At 40.4% G+C, this 21,179-nt stretch overlaps 1 protein-coding gene across 6 annotated transcripts in view; it reads right to left on the bottom strand.

The window, feature by feature from the left end:
- The window catches only part of DLGAP1 (DLG associated protein 1), a 427,582-nt gene that overhangs the window by 312,289 nt on the left and 94,114 nt on the right, over positions 1-21,179 (bottom strand). For all 6 annotated transcript variants that reach the window (XM_004388924.2, XM_004388920.2, XM_004388922.2 and 3 more), the window contains exon 2: positions 19,730-19,944. In XM_004388924.2, coding sequence (XP_004388981.2) covers positions 19,730-19,944 — 215 coding nt within the window. The remainder of the gene's footprint in view (positions 1-19,729; positions 19,945-21,179) is intronic.

Below are 21,179 nucleotides of genomic sequence, written 5' to 3'. Positions count from 1 at the left end.
CATGGCAAACACTAAGTTTATGCTAACTGAATAAAGCATTCCAGATTAGGAGCTTAGCATTCTTTAGCTCATTTAATTCTCACAATATTGCTTTAGTATAGAGAATTAGATACATTTCTAAAAATGAAAAAACACTGAGAGAAGTTAAGTAACTTGTCCAAAGTGGTTGCAAAGTGGTAAAGTACAGATTTGTACCTTGTTCTGTAGCACAAATGGTCTGGTCTCGAATACTAATCTAAAGGTTGGTGGTTCAGACCCACCCTGTGGCACCACAGAAGAAAGGCCTGGTGATCTGCTTCCCTAAAGATTACAGCCAAGAAAACCCTACAGAGCAGTTCTACTCTGTAACACACAGGGCTATCATGAGTTACAGAGTAGAACCAACTCAATGGCAACAGGTTTGGTTTTTGTTTTCTTTCTGCCTTTTCCATCTTTGAGGCTACAGTGATTTGATTATCAGATAATCAGTGACTTGATTATCATGGAGAGCCTGAGAGCATGAGGGCGCTGCGACAGGGGACTGGACGGAGACAGAGGGCTGGGTCCGAGCACGCTGCTCCTTCTGCTGAGGGTTCTTCACAGCACTCCTCTCCTTCCTGAAGTGATTCCATCTCAGACAGTGTGGAGGGCAGCCAGTTTTGTTTTCAGTATTTTATCACGTCATTAAAAAGTAGATTTTTCTTTTCTTTTTTTAAAATAAAGAACAAAACCCATTGTTAATATATTCAAATACTCATTTAGGTTTAATGTCTTACCTCCAGAGCACAGGACGTGATCACAGAAAATAGAGGCCCACCAAACTGTTTTACACAATGTTCAGATCAGCTACTTAATTAACATGTGGGTGGTTGCTACGGGCAACTGACTGCTTAAATAAACTCAGGGAAGGTCCTGGAGTTTGAGCAGTGCAGGCACTTAGTGGATTTACCTTATTTTGGGAAAACAAAACAAAATAAGAACAAACTTAGGCCTTTTTTTTTCCCTAGTGGTCTCCCTAACCCTAACCCTTGGAGTATCCTCTACCTAAAATGGTTTCCTTTAAAGACAGCCAGGGAAAGAGGGATAGGAAGGCAGGCTTAGTCTATCTTCTAAACCACTCAGACAATATCAAAATATTCATAAAGGAAAATAAGCTGGAAATTTCTAGCTGTTGCTGATCACCTATCACCATGATTGTAGGTTAAAAACAAAAACAACAAAAAACTGAAAAATCCACTTATTTTTACAACGACCCCCAGGATTGCTTTTCCTGTGGTAGTTGGTTTATATTCAGCCCCTGAGTGGCTTCATCTTAGAACTCAGTGCTAATGGCAGGGAGTTAAACAGGCAGATTTTACAGTTCAACTTTTCTATTTTGCTGGGTTGGGAACATATTTCATTTTATATCATGCTTTTTGCTTCATGTTCATTCTCTTCAGATTATCAAGTGCTTTGAGATCCTAAGCCAATATAGGTTACTGAAATCACTTTAAAACTCTTAGCTCATTTGTATACTCTTGCTCGAGGATTATAATCCTATGATCCTTCTGGTATATTATAAATAGCTATTTTTCTTATGTTGTTAGCTGCTGTCAAGTCTACCCCGACTCCTGGTGACCCCAGATGTCAGAGTAGAACTGCTCCACAGGGTTTTCAAGGCTGTGATCTTTCAGAAGCAGATACTAGGCCTGTTTTCTGAGGTGCCTCTGGGCATGAACTGCCAACCTTCCAGTTAGCAGTCAAGAGATTACCGATTGCATCACCCAGGGACTCCATTTTTCTTTTTCTTTAATTGTAGTTTAGATGAAGGTTTACTGAGCAAATTACTTTTTCATTAAACAATTAATACACATATTGTTTTGCGACATTGGTTGCCAAACCCACAATTCGACATGCTCTGCTTCTCCACCTTGGGTTCCCCGTTACCAGCTTTCCTGTTCCTGCCTGCCTTCTGGTCCTTGCCCCTGGGCTGGTGTGCCCATTTAGTCTCGTTTTGTTTTATGGGCCTGTCTAATCCTCGGAAACCCCATGGGGCAGTTCTACTTTGTGCTATAGGATCGCTATGAGTCGGAACCAACTCAACGGCATCTAACAACAACAACAACAATCTTTGGCTGAAAGGTGAACCTCAAGAGTGACTTCAGTACTGAGTTAAAAGGGTGTCCAGCAGCCATACTCTCAGGGTTTCTCCAGTCTCTGTCAGACCAGTAAGTCCGGTTTTTTTTTATGAGTTAGAATTTTGTTCTACATTTTTTCTCCAGCTCTGTCTGAGATTGTTTTACATGATCCCTGTCAGAGCAGTTGGTGGTGGTAGCTGGACACCATCTAGTTGTGCTGGACTCAGCCTGGTGGAGGTTGTGGTAGTTGTGGTCCATTAGTCTTTTGGACTAATCTTTCCCTTGTATCTTTGGTTTTCTTCATTCTCCCTTGCTCTAGATGGGGTGGGACCAGTGGAGTGTCTTAGATGGCCACTCACAAGCTTTTAAGATCCCAGCTACTACTCACCAAAGTAGGATGTAGAACATCTTCTTTATAAACTATGTTATACCAATTGAGCTAGCTGTCCCTGGAGACCATGGTTCCTACAGTGCTCAGCCCAATAATTGGGTCCCTCAGGGAGTTTGGATGTGTCTATGAAGCTTCCATGACCTTGCCTTGGTCGAGTTTTGCTGACTTCCCCGGTATTGTGTACTGTCTTACCCTTCACCAAAGTTACCACTTATCTATTGTCTAGTTAGTGTTTTTCCCTCTCCATCCCTCCCTTCCCTCATAACCATCAAAGATTGTTTCTTTCTGTGTGTAAACCTTTTCATGTGTTTTTATTATAGTGGTCTCATACAGTATTTGTCCTTTTGTGATTGACTTGTTTCACTCAACATAATGTCCTCCATGTTGTGAGATGTTTTGCAGATTCATCATTGTTTTTCATTGTTGTGTAATATTCCATTGTGTGTATGTGCCATAGTTTGTTTATCCATTCATTTGTTGATTGGGCACTTAGATTGTTTCCATCTTTTTGGCTATTGTGAATAATGCTGCAATGAACATGGGTGTGCATATGTTTATTTGTGTGATGGCTCTTATTTCTTTAGGATATAGTTCTAGGAATGGATTGCTGGATTGTATAGTATTACCACTTCTAGATTTTTAAGGAAGTGCCATATCGTTTTTCAAAATGGTTGTACCATTTTACATCCTACCAGCAGTGCATAAGAGTTCCAATCTACCTGCAGCCTCTCCGACATTTGTTATTTTCTGTTTTTTTGATTCATGCTAGTAATGTGTGAGATGGTACCTCATTGTAGTTTTGATTTGCATTTCTCTAATGGCCAGTGATCTCGAACATTTCCTCATGTGTCTGTCAGCTGCCTGAATGTCTTCTCTAGTGAAGTGTCTGTTTATATCCTTGCCCATTTTTTAGTTGGATTATTTGTCTTTTTGTTGTAGAGGCATTGGATTTTCCTGTAGATTTTAGAGATAAGACCTTCGTCCAATTTGTCATAACCAAAATTTTTTTTTCTAGTCTGTAGGTTCTCTTTTTACTCCTTTGGTGAAGTCTTTTGATGAGCATAAATGTTTAATTTTTAGAAGATCTCAGTTATCTAGCTAATCTTCTGGTGTTTGTGTGTTGTTAGTTATGGTTTATATCCTATTTATACTGTGTATTAGGGCCTCTAGGGTTGACCCTACTTTTTCTTGTATGATTTTTATAGTTTTTGGTTTTATATTTCCATTTTTCTTATAAGAAGGCCGTTTTGCTTTCTATAGCTTTGCATAAAGAATATTCCCCTCTTAAAGAAAGAAGTGGTTACATAAATTATGGTACATTCATACAATGGAATATTTTGCAGTTGTTAAAAGAATGTGGTTAATTACATACATGTATACAAAACAATGTCTAAGATATGATTTCAAGTGAAAAGAGCAAATTACAGAACAGTATGTGTAAAGAAAGTATATCAAAACCAAAAACCAAACCCATTGTCATCGAGTTGATTCCGATTCATAGCAACCCTATAGGACAGAGTAGAACTGCCCCATAAGATTTCCAAGGCTGTAGTCTTTATGGGGAGCCCTGGTAACTCAGTGGTTAAGAGACTGGCTGCTAACCCAAAGGTTGGCAGTTCGAATCCACCAGCTCGTCCTTGGAAACCCTATGGGGCAGTTCTACTCTGTCCTATAGGGTGGCTATGAGTCAGATCTGACTTAATGGCAATGGGTTTGGTTTGGGTTTGATAATCTTTATGGAAGCAGACTGCCACATCTTTCTCCTGTATAGTGGCTGGTGGGTTCAAACCACCAACCTTTTGGTTAGCAGCTGCTTGCTTAGGCATGTGTATATATAGTACATACACGCAATATATGCATAGAACATTTCTGAAAGTATACACAAGAAGCTGTTAAAATTCTTACCTCTAGTGAGGGGTAAAGGGATTGGATAGGAAAGGAAGACTTTTATATATATTATTAAACACTCTTTAGTGCTGTTGAAAATTTTACAAGTATTATTTTTACAATAATAGAAGAGAAAATCTTCCCATTATTTCTAATCAGAAAAGAGCCATGGCATAGGGTGTCACCACAACAAACAGGAGAAAACAGCGGCAGAAGCAACAGCAGCAAGGAGATGAGACCTGTTCTTGGTTGGGTTGATTTTTTTGTATCCTTCCTTATCTGTATGGGCGGTACAGATGGTTAACGTGCTCAGCAGTTAACCGGAAGGTTGGTGGTTTGAGCCCAACCACAAGCACCTCAGAAGAAAGGCCTGGTGATCTACTTCCAAAAAATCAGCCACTGAAACCCCACTTAGCATAGTTCTACTCTAACACACATGGGGTCATCGTGAGTAGGAATCAATTCTATGGCAACTGGTGGTTTTTTACTTATCTATATAACTTTTCATACTAGCTATTTCTAGGTCATCACTTCAATTTAAGTTTCTGCCATCTCATGCCTGGGTTAGTGCAACTTTTTCTTAACTCCTTTGCTTGATTTCAAACTCTCTGCCTCCAGTTGGTCTCTATAAACCACATCCAGAGGCAGTACGGACTCTGGATTCACAAACTAGCCCTGAGACCTCTGGCCAGTCAGTTCACCTCCTGTGTTCCAGTTTCTTCATTGTATAATTCAGGATAATAATAATTCTTGTCTTATAGCTACCATTACAATTATTATATGTACTGTGCCTGGCATAAAAGAACTGCTTCTAAGTGTTAGTCATTATCATTCTTCAGGATGAAATTTTTGCTTAAATTATATACATTCATTGTAACAAAAAGAAAAAAAAAACAGAGTAAAGCACAATAAAGAAAGAAAATCACCCAAAAAGCCTCCCCCGAGAGAGAACCACTGTTGAGATGTTAGAAAACATTCTTCCAGACATGCATAACCATGTAATTAATATAGAATATGCTTTCATGTAAACAAGATAAAAGCTCTCCTGTGCTTGGCTTTTTCAAGCCACATCATGCAGATCATCTTTCTAAAACAACACTTAACATCACTTCATTTCCTTTCTCTGTCACCAACAGTGGTCCTCTCCCCATCTCTAACTGGATGAAAGGAAAACAAATTCTCCAGATATTCAAGGATTTTGCTTGCAACAGTCCTCATTATCTATCCAAAGATGGCTTCCCATTTTTTAATGCTCCTTCTCATGCATCTTGAAGCGATTGACTGCTAACTAAAAGGTCAGTGGTTCAAAATCACCAGCGGCTCCAGGGGAGAGAGATGTGGCAGTCTGCTTCTGTAGAGATTTACAGCCTTGGAAACTCTATGGGGTTGCTATGAGTCGGAACCAACTCGACGGCCGTGGGTTTGGATCTCATGCATCGGTCAAACTGGTTTATATTCAGACACATTCTTCCCTCCCAGTTCTTGGTTGAATCCTTTCTGTTTCATAAAGCCATCCTTGGTTATTTCCACTTCATACTAACTTTTCCTTTTTCTGATTAATTAGGCACTTTTAGTCTGGGATAACATATATGATATAATTTTGAAACTGATAATAAATATTTATACAAAAATCCTTTCAGCACTCTTGGTGGCACTTAATCACATATATGCAGTAGCCACCAGTTGCCGTCGAGTCGATTCTGACACATGGCAACCCCATGTGTGTCAGAGTAGAACTGTGCTCCATAGGGTTTTCAATAACTGATTTTTCAGAAGTAGATCACCAGGCCTTTCTTCTGAGGAGTTTCTGGGTGGACTTGAACCTCCAAGCTTTCGGTCACCAGCTGAGTGTGTTAACCATTTGCACCACTTGAGTATTCCTATGTGCAACAGAGACAGAGCCTTATATTTCTCGCCTCCCTTAGGGAATGTAGAAATTTGGATTTCTTTGCAAAGAATACTTGGTTGAGTGGGAGAAGACTGGGTGCTAAAAGTTGCCGAACAGTTTAAGCAAGCCAGCACTCTCGTCTGGGCCTCCTTTTCCTCATTTGTAATACAACAGTGTTGAAATAATCACTAAGATTCCTTCCAATTTTACTTCTAAGGTTTTTCTTTCATCCTATTTCTGAAGAAAAGCTACATGAAGAGAATTCTGGCTTGCTGGAGAACATAAAGCCCTGCTTTGTAAGGTTTGTTGGTTTCCATGGTGTAAATACTCCCACCATGGGCAAAATCAAGTGATCCGGGCAGCAAAACTGAATGTGGAGTTGGGAAGAGATGCACACAGTCTGCTCTCCTAGGCCCACTGAACCCAGCCCCAGCTCATCACAGAGTGGTTTCTTTCAGTGAGGACCACATTCTCGGGGTTGATGAGCATGGCCAGCTAGTTTTCATCTCTAGCTTCTCTCACTCCAAAACTCCAACTCAACCTTTCTTTACTAAGTGGGAAAGGACAGTAACAAGGGAAAGCGGTCCTCACTTGGCTTTTTAATCTCAGGCTCAGAAAACAAGCTGTAGGATCAGCCCAATCTTTTAAGGATCTATACCCACAGAATGTTCCACCTCTCTTGAAATCCTGCAATTTCAAGGGGATGATGTGACAGAGGTGGTGGCAATTCTACATGCAGTTGGCAACCTGGACATATGCCTGGAGCTCTCAGCTTTGCTTTTTCTGGGAAAGAGAAGTGGTCCAAAGAACTAAAAGAAGGTTCTGATCTGGAAGCCAGGAACAATGTCCAGATAGTGACAACAGCCCCCGGACTCTTCAGGGAAAAGTCTCTAGAGTTCCAACAAGCAATGGGAGGGAGATAGCTGGAAGGGAAAGCAGAGGGCTAGAGCTTTAGACCCAGGTCTGAGCTGCTGCTCCACCTCCAAGGCTCATAACCATGCTAAACCCTTAGTTTACCTGCAAAGCGTTAGTTGAAATCACTTCTAAATTCCTTCTGAGACAGTTGGGATAATCAAATTGGATGTATTGAAAACACTTAATAAATTGTTGGTTACAAATATTATTTATCTTGAAAAATAGGCTTAGAAGAAAATTAAAATATGACTAGTTATCAGGATAGATGATCCAATATATTTCCTTCTCAGTGGTTTATTTGGGTTCACAAGTAAGTTTGAAGAAGTGCTCAGAAATTACTGTGATCATTAAATAGGATCCTTCCCCAATCCTAAAGAGATTAGTTTACGGTGGTCCCTTGCAGCCACTCCCCTTCTCCTCACAGAACTAGAAAGAACTGGGATTCCCCAGATGCACGGAGGGAAATCTGTGAGTGTTCACAGTGGATGAAGATACTAGGGGTGGCTGTGCAGGCATTTTTAACATGTTAATGTGCTTTCAGCCCCCATTTGTTCAGCATTTACGCAGTGCAGATCTGTGCCAAGTGCTTCACAAACATTACTTCAGGTAGTTTTTTTTGAACCCCCTTCTAAACTGGGACAGAGTAAGTATAAAAGTATATAAGAATGGCAATGACTGCCTTGAGAAAAGTTACAACAAAGTGCTATGGTGGTTTTTAGGAGAAATAAATAACAGCCAACAGGGAGAGGTTAAATTTCAGAGGACAATTGGAAAGAATGGAGACATTTTTTATAGTCTTCTCCGTTAGACTGTAAGTTCTATTATACCAGGAATGGAGCCCTGGTGGTGCAGTGGTTAAGAGCTCGGATACTAATCAAAAGGTTGGTCGTTCGAATCCACCAGCTGCTCCTTGGAAGCCCTATGGGGCAGTTCGACTCTGTCCTATATAGTTGTTGTGAGTCAGAATCAACTCCACAGCAACGTTTTTTTGGTTTGGTTTATTATACCAGGAATCGTGATTATGAACATATCCCCAATGCTTAGCACAAGGCATGTGGCCAAAACTAATAATGATGATAACAGCTACCCTTTATGGAACACTTACTATGTGCTAAGTGCTTCACATTTGTTACTTTATTGAATCCTTACGTTCACCCACGAGGTAGGAACTATTATCATCCCTGTATAACTGAAGAGGAAATCAAGGCAGAGAAGAGTTAAATAATTTTCCCACAGTAACACATTTAGAATCCATTGTCGTTGAGTTGATTCCGACTCATATTGACCCTATAGAACAGAGTAGAACTGCCCCATTTTCTCCCGTGGAATGGCTGGTGATCAATACCCATGGAAGCAGCAGTCAAAAAATCAAATGACGTATTGCATTAGGCAAATCTGCTGCAAAAGACCTCTTTAAAGTGTTAAAAAGCAAAGATGTCACTTTGAGGACTAAGGTGTGCCTGAGCCAACCCGTGGTATTTTCAATTGCCTCATATGTATGAGAAACCTGGACAATGAAGAAGGAAGACTGAAGAAGAATTGATGCATTTGAATTCTGGTGTTGGCGAAGAATATTGAACACACCATGGACTGCCAGAAGAATGAACACATTGTCTTCTAAGGAGCCCGAATGCTCCTTAGAAGTGAGGATGGCAAGACTTCATCTCACGTAATTTGGGCATGTTATCAGGAGGGCCCAGTCCCTGGAGAAGGACATCAAGTTTAGTAAAGCAGAGGAAAATCGAAAAAGAGGAAGACCCTCAGCGAGATGGACTGACACAGTGGCTGCAACAATGGGCTCAAACATAGCAATGATTGTGAGGATGGTTCAGGACCAGGCAGTGTTTTGTTCTGTTGTAGCGACTTGATGGCCTAACAACAACAACACATTTAGAAGTGAGAGAGCTGTGATTTTGAACCCTGATCGTCTGGTCTTGGAGCTTGTGCTCTGGAGCAATACACTACTGTAAGTCTTTGTTGAATGAATAAATTAATAGGAGACGTCATTTCACAGGTATAAGTTGGGAAACAGCATGAACAAAGGCCTTGAGGTATCATTACTGCTGTTCACTGAATATATCCAGCTCTCTGTTTTCCGGGCATGTGGTTGTATTGCACTTCTCTGCCTCTTTGGAATTAGGTGTGGTCATGTAGGTAGTCTTAGCCAATGATATGCAAGTGACGTGACGTGTGCCACTTCCAGGCAGTACCTTTAAGAGCCAGTGCTCAATTCATCATATTCCCTTCCCTGCTTTGGTGATGGTGGAAACACCCATTGAGATGGAGCCTCTGTCATTCTGGGTCTCTGAGTGACTGCAAAGAGCAGAGAATCCTGACAACCCAAGATGGATATAGATTGTGAGCAAGAAATCAATTTTTGAGATTTTGGGGTTGTTTATTAACAGAGAAAAACCTAGCCTAACTTAGCTAGTCTATAAATTGGTACAGAAATTTTGTAGCAGGCAGCAAGGTAATTGTTATTAGATGCTGGGAGAAATGTTGATCTATGTTATGCAATGGTGAATAATTTGGGAAAACTGTTGTCTACAATGACTTGGAACGCAGATGCTATAAGAAGTGAACTTGTAGCTCTAGGGGAATCAGTTGTAAAACAGAACATTAATAGCATGTGTTGGTTGCTGTCGGTAACCTTTGACAAAGTATTACACAGTTCGAAATGAACTCAGAAAAGAATTTGGTTAGATTGCAAGTAGCAATGAAAGGAAATAAGGAGAATGTAGACATCTGTGGCCTTGCAGGATTGGAAGAAGCAACTGATTTTAACCCAGCTCTTAAAAAGTAAATCTGAGGAGGCCTTCGACCAATGAAGACATGGAAAAACTACCCCTTATGGCAAGGTTCAAATCAAGGACATAACCATAGCACCTCATTGGTAAAATGACTGAATGGATTCATATGTTTTAGAATGAAGATACAATTAAATAACTCTTTTTGATTAGACAAAATGATTGACAGGGAAGTAGCTAATGAGTTTGGCTCTCCCACTCAGCCTAATAAGCTCAAGGTATTTGTGATGGAGAGAGGAATGGAGGTGAGAAGGCAAACAAATACAGCAAAAATGATAATTATATCTAGAAGAGTTCTGTGAGTAAGACTATTGGTATATGGAGCTCACTGGAATAAGAAGCTGACTAAAGTTCTGGGAGAGCTGTACTGCCAAAAAAAGGCCACAAGCCTAGATTAAAAGACATGGTAGCTGTAGGGGACCTAAAATGTCTCTTGGCTCCCAAGGGGCACACATTCTCTGATGTGTACTTTGGATATGGTTAAGGAGGAGTTAGGGGACATGGAGAACAAAGGATAAGGAAGTACTTCCAGGGAGCAGAATTGCAGCCTAATCAAGAACCATTTCTTCCCCCAGGGAACAGAGCCCTGCAACATCTTACCCAGTGAAATTTCAGAATTGCTTTGGACAAATGGCTTCTGTTATCTCCCATATTCTTTTTTCTGAATGGGAGTGTTTATTGTGGATTTTTTTTGTCCTTGTTCCACCATTAGTACTGGGTGTGTGTGAGAGGCATATAATTTGTACTTTTGAGTCCATGGGTCTTCAGATTCAGAGAAGTCCCATCTGGACCAGATGTAGAGCTTCCTGTGCATCATTCCCTGCTTTACAGATTATCACATATCACCCACAGGCCACACACTGTTAGACTGATATTGTGCCGAGATAGGGTTTCTTCTCCATTTGATGGTGGTTGCGATCAGTGAATACATTTTGCTTGCAGGAAAGAGAGTGAGCCAAATACTTGGTGTCCAGAGGATAGACTTTGGTAGTCATTAATGCTGCTTGCCAAATATTTCTTTTTATCTCTTCATGTCCTGGGCACATGGCAAGCTTGCCTTCCTGGTCTCTTTGAACTGGGAATGGAGGTGAACTGTTCACTGTGTGTGGAAGCTTTAAGACTCTGTGCTCAATTCACACTGTGTTTTTCTCCCGCCTTGGGGACCGTGGGAGCCACAATCTGGGTCCCTGGGGACTATGGTGAACAGAGTTCCCTGCTGACCCAGGATGGACATGTAGTGTGTACAACAAATTAGAAGCCTCTATGATTTTGGAGTTGTTTTTCACCCCCAGTATATCTAGCCTATTCTGACTAGCATAGGCCTGAAATCAGCAAAATAGAATCTAAGGACAATTAGTAGCTCAGTTTGATTGAAGCACAGAATAATTGTAAAGGGAGAGCAGGAAAGACAATCTCAGAGGAGAATGGGGTCTTACTGCGAACCTTTTGAATGCTATGTTGAGGACTTTGTGCAGAGAAAAATGAGACCCATGTTTGATTTTTTAGCAACCTGGTAGCAAGTCTTTAGAAGCAGTTGGAGCAGAGGGAAACTGGCAGCAGCAAGACAAATAGGTCCATTGCAATCAATCAAGTTAGAAATCATGAGGTCCTAAACTCTGCAGAGGTGAGAGGTGAGAGGCACTCTTTTAAGACTGTATTTGGAAAATGGTCATTATGTTGTCAGAATTGGAGGAGTGAGGAAGAGAAGTGATGGGCTTAGGGAGCACTGAAATATTTGAGTGCCTTGAAATCTCATTTTACTTCTTGGGTGGCTTAAAAATATAAGAACAATGTAGGTGATAAGAACATGGTGCTGATCTCATACTCCAGTCCCAGACTTCTTAGGCTGGAAACTCTATAGGTGGGTGTTTTATCCATCCTGTCCAAGTCTTCAAGCAGAGATACCAAAGCTCTCAGAGAAATAAAATCCAGGCTGTTTTAAATGATGCCTCTAAAGAGTTCCAAACTGATTTATCCAACAATTAATAACTTTGCAGTTAGAAGTGCCCCTGTGAAGCTAACCTGGATTCCTTGGACTGCAGTTTGGATCTCACTCCTCTTGCTTTATAGGAATGTTGGTGGTTTTTAAATTTTATTTTTTTCTATATATATTTTTTAAATTGTACTTTAGATGAAGGTTTACAGAACAAACTAGCTTCTCTTTAAACAATTAGTATACATATAGTTTTGTGACATTGGTTGCCAATGCCGCGACATGTCAACACTCTCCCCTTCTTGACCTTGGGTTCCCTGTTAGGAATGTTGGTGGTTTTGCTAGTCCATATGCATCTTTTCTAAAGGCACATTTATTTAGGGCTTACGCCCATCCTGCTTCCAAAAACAATTTGAGGCAGCTCCTAGTATGTCTGCTTAGACTTCCTTTTAAAGAAGCTTTTCTCTTTCCTTCATAAGGTCCTGCCATCTGAGGGCATGGTGAGGATTTCTATAATGACATAAAATGAAGGCAAAGCTAATAACTTGAACTATGCTGACAAAATAGTAACCTGCAACAAAAAACAAAAACAGAAAAAATCCCTCCCCAGTGCCAGGTTAATGTGGATTTTTTCTGACCAGAAAAACTTCTGAGCAAAACTATCAACTTCAGTATCTCCACTTCTGAATTTTAAGTTCCTTTCCTTTTTCTGTAGGAGCCCTGGTGCCTGCAGTGGTTAATAGCTTGGCTGCTAACCAAAAGGTTGGCAGTTTCCAATCCATCAGAGGCTCCTTGGAAACCCTATGAGGCAGTTTTACTCTGTGCTATAGGGTCGCTCTGAATCGGAATTGACTCGATGGCAGCATGTTTGGTTTGGTTTTGATTTCCTCTTTTTGTAGTGCTTGCTTTCGCCATTCTGAAACAAACTCTTTCTCTCTCTCTCTAGCTAATATAGATATACATAGATAGATATACTAGATAGACAGATAAATGTATTCACTCCCACTTGATGTTGACCCTGGAAAACCAGATTTTAGTAAAGTATTTAAGAAGTTCAAGGTATAAGTGACTCATGCATTACTTAAATATTTAAGGTTCTTAAATAAATGTTTGTTGAGTGACTAAATGAGCAAGTGAGTGATTAAATGAAAACAGTTTCTGACTGCAATTAGGGTGTTCTCTTTTACCAGTCCTCTGCACTTTAATAGGGAACATAGATATTAAACTAATGGAATGGTAGCTAGTAGGTAGGTAAAGCAAAGGATTTTGAGGCTCTTTCCAAACAGAAGGCTCCTGATAGGACAGTGGGAGCATTTTCCATTAGCATTAACCGAAGGGCGTGGGGAACCTTAGTTTCCAGAGCCTTCCTTGGGGAACTTCCACTGCTCACAGCTCTCTGCTGTACTCAGTGCCTTGTTACACAGCCACACTAGGTCAGTGATTAAGGGTGCAACACTGGTTTCCCGTCACATGAAGAAGTCTCGGGGTTATATATATATCGCACGTCATCTGAGAAGATACAAGTACACGATGTAAGATTACGCTAGTCCCGACAGAGCTGGCCCGGATTCCTAAGGGGCTACCGCTCCTTCCCATGTCCTTGGTCTGCCAACCCCCCTAGAGATCTGATCCTTTGGTTGTTGTGTCTTTCCTCCCTTTACCCCAAACCAAGCCCAAGTCATGATGTTCTTGCTCCTTTGGTTCTCAGAATCTACTTCCAATTTCTCTTTTTCCTGGGCACTGCTTCTCAGTCTTCCACACCCAGATGATCTTTTTTTCCCTCCATTTTTAAAACTCTTTAAATAGCTAATTTCTGCAGTCTTGATACGTTTATCATTCCACCCAGTTTTTTATCCTTTCTGCTTTTAAGACCTGGGCTCAGATCTTAGCTCCGATGTTAGTAAATATGTAACCTTAGACAAAGGAACCCCTGGGTAGTGCAAATGGTTAAGCACTCGGCTATTAATGGAAAAGCTGGTAGTTCAAATCCACCCAGAAAGGCCTGGCAATCTTCTGAAAAATCAGCCATTGAAAACCCTGCGGAGTTCAGTTGTATTTTGACACACATGAGGTTGCCATGAGTTGGAGTCAACTTGATGGCAACTGGTTAACCTTGGACAAGTTATTTAGCATCGTTTGTAAAATAGGGACAATCAGATGTATAGAGTTGTTCTGATTAAATGAGAAAACATATGTAAAGCTTTAGCACTTGGTCAGGCACTAGAACCTCATTAAAACTTCAATATCCCCCCTACTGTTTAAACTCCTCATTCCTTCTCTCAAAGATGTATCTGGATTTCCTTTTATTCTTTCACCTCCCTCATCGACACACAAGAAGTTCTCTCCTCTCTGTGGTTTTCGTCATGACAGGGACAGTTCAGTCTGTCCAGATTTCCCCCAGAATAGGCTTTTCTAAAGAGCACTAGACCACAGTATTCATACATTCCATATTATCTGGAGAAGGGCATTCTCTCCCAATGAGGGATTTTTTTTTTTAAGTTGGGTATTGTGGTGAGGACAAGGATTCCTGGTGGCGCTTGGCTGCTAACTGAGAAGTTGGCAGTTTGAACTCACCAGCTGCTCCATGGGAGAAAGATGTGGCAGTCTGCTTCCTTAAAGATTTATAGCCTTGGAAACCCTGTGGGGCAGTTCTACTCTGTCCTATAGGGTCTCTATCAGTCGGAATCAACTGGACAGCCAAGGGTTTGGTTTGGGTTTTTTTTCTGGTTTATGGTGGTGAGGGGGCTGAGCGTAATAAGTAACTCTTGGTACCAGTTTTTGTTTTTTTTAAAGCAGGCTTACTTCTTACAGAGGTTTTAAAGGTATGTAGATAATTCTTCTATAAGCAGGTGAGTGGGTTTCCCTGTTTTCTATTTCTTTCCATTTCTTATTATTTTGGAGACAAGAGGAGTTGGGAAGACAGAGGGTCACATAAGAAAGCATGTATTCAGGGAAGAATGGGAAAGGCTCTTGAGTTTATATCACTGAGGATGAAAATTCACAATTCTGCAGTGTCAGATTGTATTAGTTTGTTTTCTCTCTACCATTGTGTGGAGCATTTCTTACGGGTTGCAATTATACTGAGGGAAGCGGGGGAGAGGGATGGAAACCCATTTGGGGAAAGCAGAGCATGCTTGTAAATGGGGTTCACATCTTGGGAAAAAACAGTGGTGCTCCCATCTTCTCCTCCCTGCTCCCTTTCTCTCTCTTTTTCTGGGAAGAGAAGGAACATGAGGAGTAGTAGATGGTAGGAGGGCGGGTGGAGTGTGAGGAACCAGCTGAGGACACAGTGTGGCTAAGGAGAAAACAGGGAAACAAACTCACACAGAGATGTCTAAAAGACTGACACCAGCAAGAGGCTCCAGTTTTGGGTTCCTGATGTAGACAGAGTTGACTCATTTTAAGTATCCAGAATCAAAGTTGAGGAGAACACCCATTTTCAAACTATTCTATTTACTGGTACTACTTCCTTTTGTCTTCAAACTGTGAACCAGCAGTTCTTCTGTGCCTCATCCTTACAACTATACATGCTAGTGCTGAGAAGCTCCTCAGGGATCACGCAAACCAGGGAGATGTGGACATCTGGGAGCACTAAGTAGTGGTTCCTGGAGCACTATGCTGAGAGTGTTTCTGAGGCCCAGTCTGTGCTCAGCAGGCAAGAGTGCTGGGATTCCTTAATGCTGCTGCCATGGCCAGGCCGGGGCTCAGGGGCACAGGTGCCACCGAGGTGGTGCTCCCTGTAAGAGCCCGAGTCTCTCACTCCCAGGGGAGGCTCAGGGACATTTAAACAGCAGCCAAAAGCCAAAGAGATATTTAGTATTTCACCAGTTTATTATTTTTTTTTTAAAAAGTGTTACAGTCAAGGAAAGAATTGGGATAGAGCATTCTGAAATGAAAAGCTCTCAAACTTCAAGGTATTTAGGGCTGAAAATAAACTTTCCTGAAGTCTTTTGTGAGACACTTTATCAAAATTGTTAGAGCTCTGACTGTCCCTCTCCAGAACCAAACATGCCCAAAGCCTGGGGCCCTTCTTGGTGATTTCAGAGGAGTTTCAAAGTCTGTAATGTTACAGACTGACTATTTCTTTCTGGGAAATTTTTTCCTAGTGCTTGGATGAAGGGATTAAGAAGTATGAAGTGTCATTTGCCTAGAGTAAGTGGACATTTGAATTTAACTTCTGAATTTTTAAAATGACAGCACTTAATGTCATTTTTAAAAAAGTTCTTGCTACAGTATATTGAATAAAAATTCAAGATGAGATTTGGACATGGTCTTACTAACCATGGCAGCAGGCAGTAGTCTCAGTTCTAGAATAAGTAGCTTATTATAGCAAATCTAAGTAAAACGGTTAAGTACTTCAGCAGTGCCAAGCTGTGGCGACAGTGCCAAGCTCAACCTCTCTCCTACTTGCCTCAACACTTATGATTAAGCATTCAGTTTGTTTTTGAAAATGCCAATATTCTTGAGTGATATGCCATTTCATATTCATTAGTGGCTAATATCTAAGGCAGCAGGAAAAGCTAGTTGTGAGATAAAGGAATTTGTTAACTGCTATGGAAACAGACAAGAGAGAAATAACAGGTCCTCAGAGAGTAGCTATAGGAGGAGTTTTGCAGCGCAAACACAGACTTCATTGTGCCAAGACTTCTCCTGACTCAATGATGCTGAACTGACCTCAAGCTTTAGCTACCTGAAGACCCAATCACTGACACTGGGCAGCTCATCAAAACCACCCTCATAAATTAAAACCCTTGAAATGCTTTGGAAAGCAGAAAATGAGAAAAGAAAAACAACGTGAGAAAGTGTAGGAGTGCCTTTTCTCCAACATTTCTGAGAGAAGATGGAAGTCGAAACCTCAAATAAAATGTTGCCTCAATCTCACTTAACTAATTTTAGTTATCTTGGTTCGTGGCTATGATTCATTCCTAAAGCTGTGAATTGCTGAGGAGGAAGGAGCAAAAAAATTGACTTAAATGTCACAGAAGTAGGAACATAAATATAGTTTTCTTTTTTGGGGAACTAGAATTCCAAGATATGGGGATCTTTTTCTCATAAGGAATCGAACGTTTCAAACTTCTAGAGAAATAATGATCTCCAGTCAAAACATCATCAAGGAATAAGAAAGAATTTATTATGAGTCATGCCATGTAAGAATTTTTGCTTTCATGGTGTATATGACTTTCAGTATACCTCATTAGATGCTCATTAGACTGGAAGTCACTGATAATCATATATAGTTGAGTATGAGGGAAGCTTACTATGTAAATAGCAGTGATAAATGGAATTCATGAAAGAGGTGAGGAGGAAATGAATGGAAATGAATGAGAAATAAGTCTTGGGAAAGTGAAGAAATACATGGCTGAATGGTGGTCAGATGGTATTTTGCCTGCTAAAGAATAGGGGGCAACAAGGATGATTTGGTGAAACATTGTCTTAAGTAAAGAAGCATGTGTTCCAATTCACTAGGTGTCCTCTAATACATTGGTTACCATTTGGAATTTGCGTAGGTTTTGAGAAAGAAAATAGCAGTCCCTAACTCTTCTACAAGGATCCCTGGTGGTGCAGTGGTTAAACCTAAAGGTCAGCGATTTGAACCCACCAGCCACTCCATGGGAGAAAGATGTGGCAGTCTGCTTCCATAAAGGTTTACAGCCTTGGAAGTCCTAGGGGGCAGTTCTACTCTGTCCTATAGGGTCTCTATGAATCGGAATCGACTCAACAACAATGGACTTGGGCCAGTTAACTCTTCTACTCAGCTCGATGGTTTCACTGTCTGCTGTACCTGACCTGCTCCACCATTAGCTTATTCATTATCTGTATATTTATCTCTTCCTGCTCTTAAAACTTCTGAGCAGTAAAATAAATATATAACAGTTATAAAATTGTGGTTCCAGGACATTAGAGGAAGAGAATACTATGTAGAAGGTAAATAAAAAAGTAAGAGTTCCAGCGACTTCAGGGCAGATTCCCCACACACCTAAAGCTATGAGAGAGCAAGCCCAGGGCACAGTGTGAACGAGGACTTTAGTACTTGCCCCTGTCCTCAGCCTCCTTCAGAGTACTCCCTTTGCCCAGGACGTTCCTGAGGGCTCTGCTCTTTTTAGGCATTACTAGGTATTATGGTGAGCAGCAGCGCTCACTTTATCTCATCACCCAAGATGCAGAGTGTCTCTCAGCTAATGTGATGAAGGTATCCTGATGAGAAGCTAACAGGTACTAAGAAGTGGAAGGGACTCTAGAGGTGGTGGAGGCCCACTGCTTGTTTTACATATAAGGAAACTGAGACTTTGAAAGTCTGAGTGACTTTCTTACCCAAACCATCCCTTTTTTCTTCTTCTAGAAGATGCCAATTATTACCATGGCTGTGACTACTATTATGGTCTCTAGTGGAGAGATGGACCCCCGGTGGCACAGTGGTTGAGAACTACGGCTGCTAACCGAAAGGCAGCAGTTTGAATCCACCAGCTGCTCCTTGGAAAGCCTATGGGGCCGTTCTACTCTGTCCTATAGGGTCGCTATGAATTGGAATCAACTCAACAGCAAAAAGTTTGGTTTTTGATTTTTAGTAGAGAGATATTTTCGGGTCAATACAAGATATTTGCCAGAAGAGTTTTTGGTTGCCCTCATTTCACACCTTGGCCTACTGCTTTTATTACAAATCCTGTTATTTTCCAACTGGGTATATTTAATTTTCTGAGTCTCTGCTAGGTGTGCCGAAGAAATACATGGTGCAATAAAGACCTGCTTCTATTTTCTATTTCTATGATCAACTTTTACCTTGTGTGGCAGTAATAAAGGCAAAGAGGAAAGGCAGGGGATGAAACTAGAAGGCAAGGAAAGGAGAAGAGCTTCTTTTCTTGTATTGGTTTTCTAATGTCATTGGTATTAAATTTTGATTAAAATTATCCAGGGTAGTTCCACATGATCCCTTGAAAAAAAGTCATGAGAGGACTCTCCTTACCCACTTCTCTAAAATAAAATGTTCTCTGCTATTTAAATAAGTTCCCATTAATAGAATGGTCAGCTATTTTTCAGCGTTCTTAGTTAATAATCTGGTTTGTGTTTCTTACTCTGACTGCTTTAGTCTTTTTTAAATTAGTTTTGTTTTTTCAATATTTTACAATGCACTATAAATGTATGATTAGTAATATATATTTATTCAAAATATGGAATCAAAAGTGCTTTTAAAATACTAATTATTCGTAGTATATTTTCCAGGTCCTAATGGAATCCTAGTTCTAGATCTACATGGTATGTTCTAAGGTTCTGATTTTCTCTCTGTAAATAATATTAACCAGGCCTTGATTATAACAATCAGTTTTCGTAGTTTCATTTGTAATACTGCTGTCCATTGGCAAATAGCACAAATGGAGGTAAGTACTACTTATAAGGATATTTTTCAAGACAAGAAACCATTTTTAAGGCCTTACAAAATTTTAATATGTATCGAGTGCCCAAATTTAAAAACGCATATCACAAATCTTAACATAACATCCAACTTTCAAGCACAAATTGTTTCTCCAAGATAATACTTTACTACTCAATTATCTGAAAAATTCAAGGGCTTTTAAAAGATTTTCCCTGAGGATTTTTTGGCTGAACAAATGTTCACGGATAGAGATACATCTCATTGACCAGAAATTTCATTTCTTTTCAGAAGTCATTCTGGATTGTTTCAAACCCTTCTTGGAGGTTGCTGGTTTTAGCTTATGGTCTATGCAGAGTATACCTGCATGTCCATGGGCTTTGAAGGTACTGAATTATATAAAGTCAGGCTCAGAGTTACACTGAGTTACCATTAGGACCACTTACTTGAGTGTGGTGAGTTCTGTAAGGGATGGCTGAGTAGCCTTGAGATAGCTTTCTCTTCGTGCTGCAACTTTGGGAGAAGGCTTGGGACTTGTGTCTGAGTCACCACTGTCTTCATCCCCCATGGCCTTGATGTAGCTGCCGCTCCGCATTCTTCGGCATGGAATTTCATCGTCTTTACCGCGAGGAGTGTACCCTGACCATTCATCTTGAGGAACCTATTCAGATATAAAACATATAATTATTTTTTTTAAGAAAACATTTTTTTTTGGTATGACCCTACATATGGGCAATATAAATGATTATCAAAAACTTTAGACATTAACTTCTCAAGAACAGTGTTTTACTATCAAAGGTTTGAAAATATTTTGTATATACAAGAATCCATGTCTCAATTTTTAAAACGAACTGTATATTAGCAAAAACGGATACCATTCGGCTCTGATTCATTTACATGTCTCAGTTTTCTCACAGTGATGATAGTCAAGTCGGTAGAAATAGTCATTGGAAAGGAGAGCAGTTTTACTTGAGATTTTCAATTATCTGTGTTCAATCTCCATTTAAAATTCAAGAATTCTTTCTGTGTTATCTATGGCTTCCCTGACACTTTCCTCTGTAACATCTTGTATCCAGCTTCTCATCTTCCTAACCCAGTGGTCTGTACCAGCTGCATTCACTTCCCAATTACCTATTCTTTCTCAGTCTCTCTTAATTTGGATTCAGCCCCTGTAGATCTACTGGAAGCACTCTTTAAAGGTGTCCAATGATCTCCTCAAGAAAGCTAATGACATTTTTCTTAGCCTCTATACACATAACACCCACATGCCACCTCTTGAGAGTTTCTCTTTTTTTTGGCTTTTTGGTTACCCTACCTACCCGGTATATATAGCTACTGTTGTTGTTAGTTGCCATTGAGTCAGTTCTGACTTATGGTGGCCTGGATGTCTGCAGAGTAGAATTGCTCCATAGAGTTTTCAAGGCTGTGATCTCTCAGAAGCAGATTGCCAGGCCTGTCTTCCAAGGCACCTCTAGGTGGGTTCGAACTGCCAAACTTTTGGCTTGTAGTTGAGTGTTCACCATCCAGGCACTTATATGAATTATTATTTTTTTCTTGCTTTCCTGGATCCTAGTCTAAGTCCCTAACTATGGGTACCACACAAGATAATGTTCTCAGCACATAGCTCTCTTCTCTTACATTTCCTTCAAGTTCAGCAAGGCACTACAGTTGGTTTCAGATTTTATGACTTTCTCTTCAGTTCTTTTTAGGTCTTCCACTTTAACGTGAACTCAGCCTAGGTTCTCATCCCTCCTCCATTTTGGTAAAATAGATGCATAACGACCACTCTTTTTTTTTTTTTAATATTTTATTGTACTTCAGGTGAAGGCTTACAGAACAGATAGTTTCTCATATAACAGTAGCACACATGCTGTTTTATGACATTGGTTAACAACC

The sequence above is a fragment of the Trichechus manatus genome, unplaced genomic scaffold, assembly GCF_000243295.1.
Source record: "Trichechus manatus latirostris isolate Lorelei unplaced genomic scaffold, TriManLat1.0 scaffold00222, whole genome shotgun sequence".
NCBI classification, from domain to species: Eukaryota; Metazoa; Chordata; class Mammalia; order Sirenia; family Trichechidae; genus Trichechus; species Trichechus manatus.
Note: the sequence above shows the minus strand (reverse complement) of the source record. Positions and strands in the feature narration are given on the sequence as shown.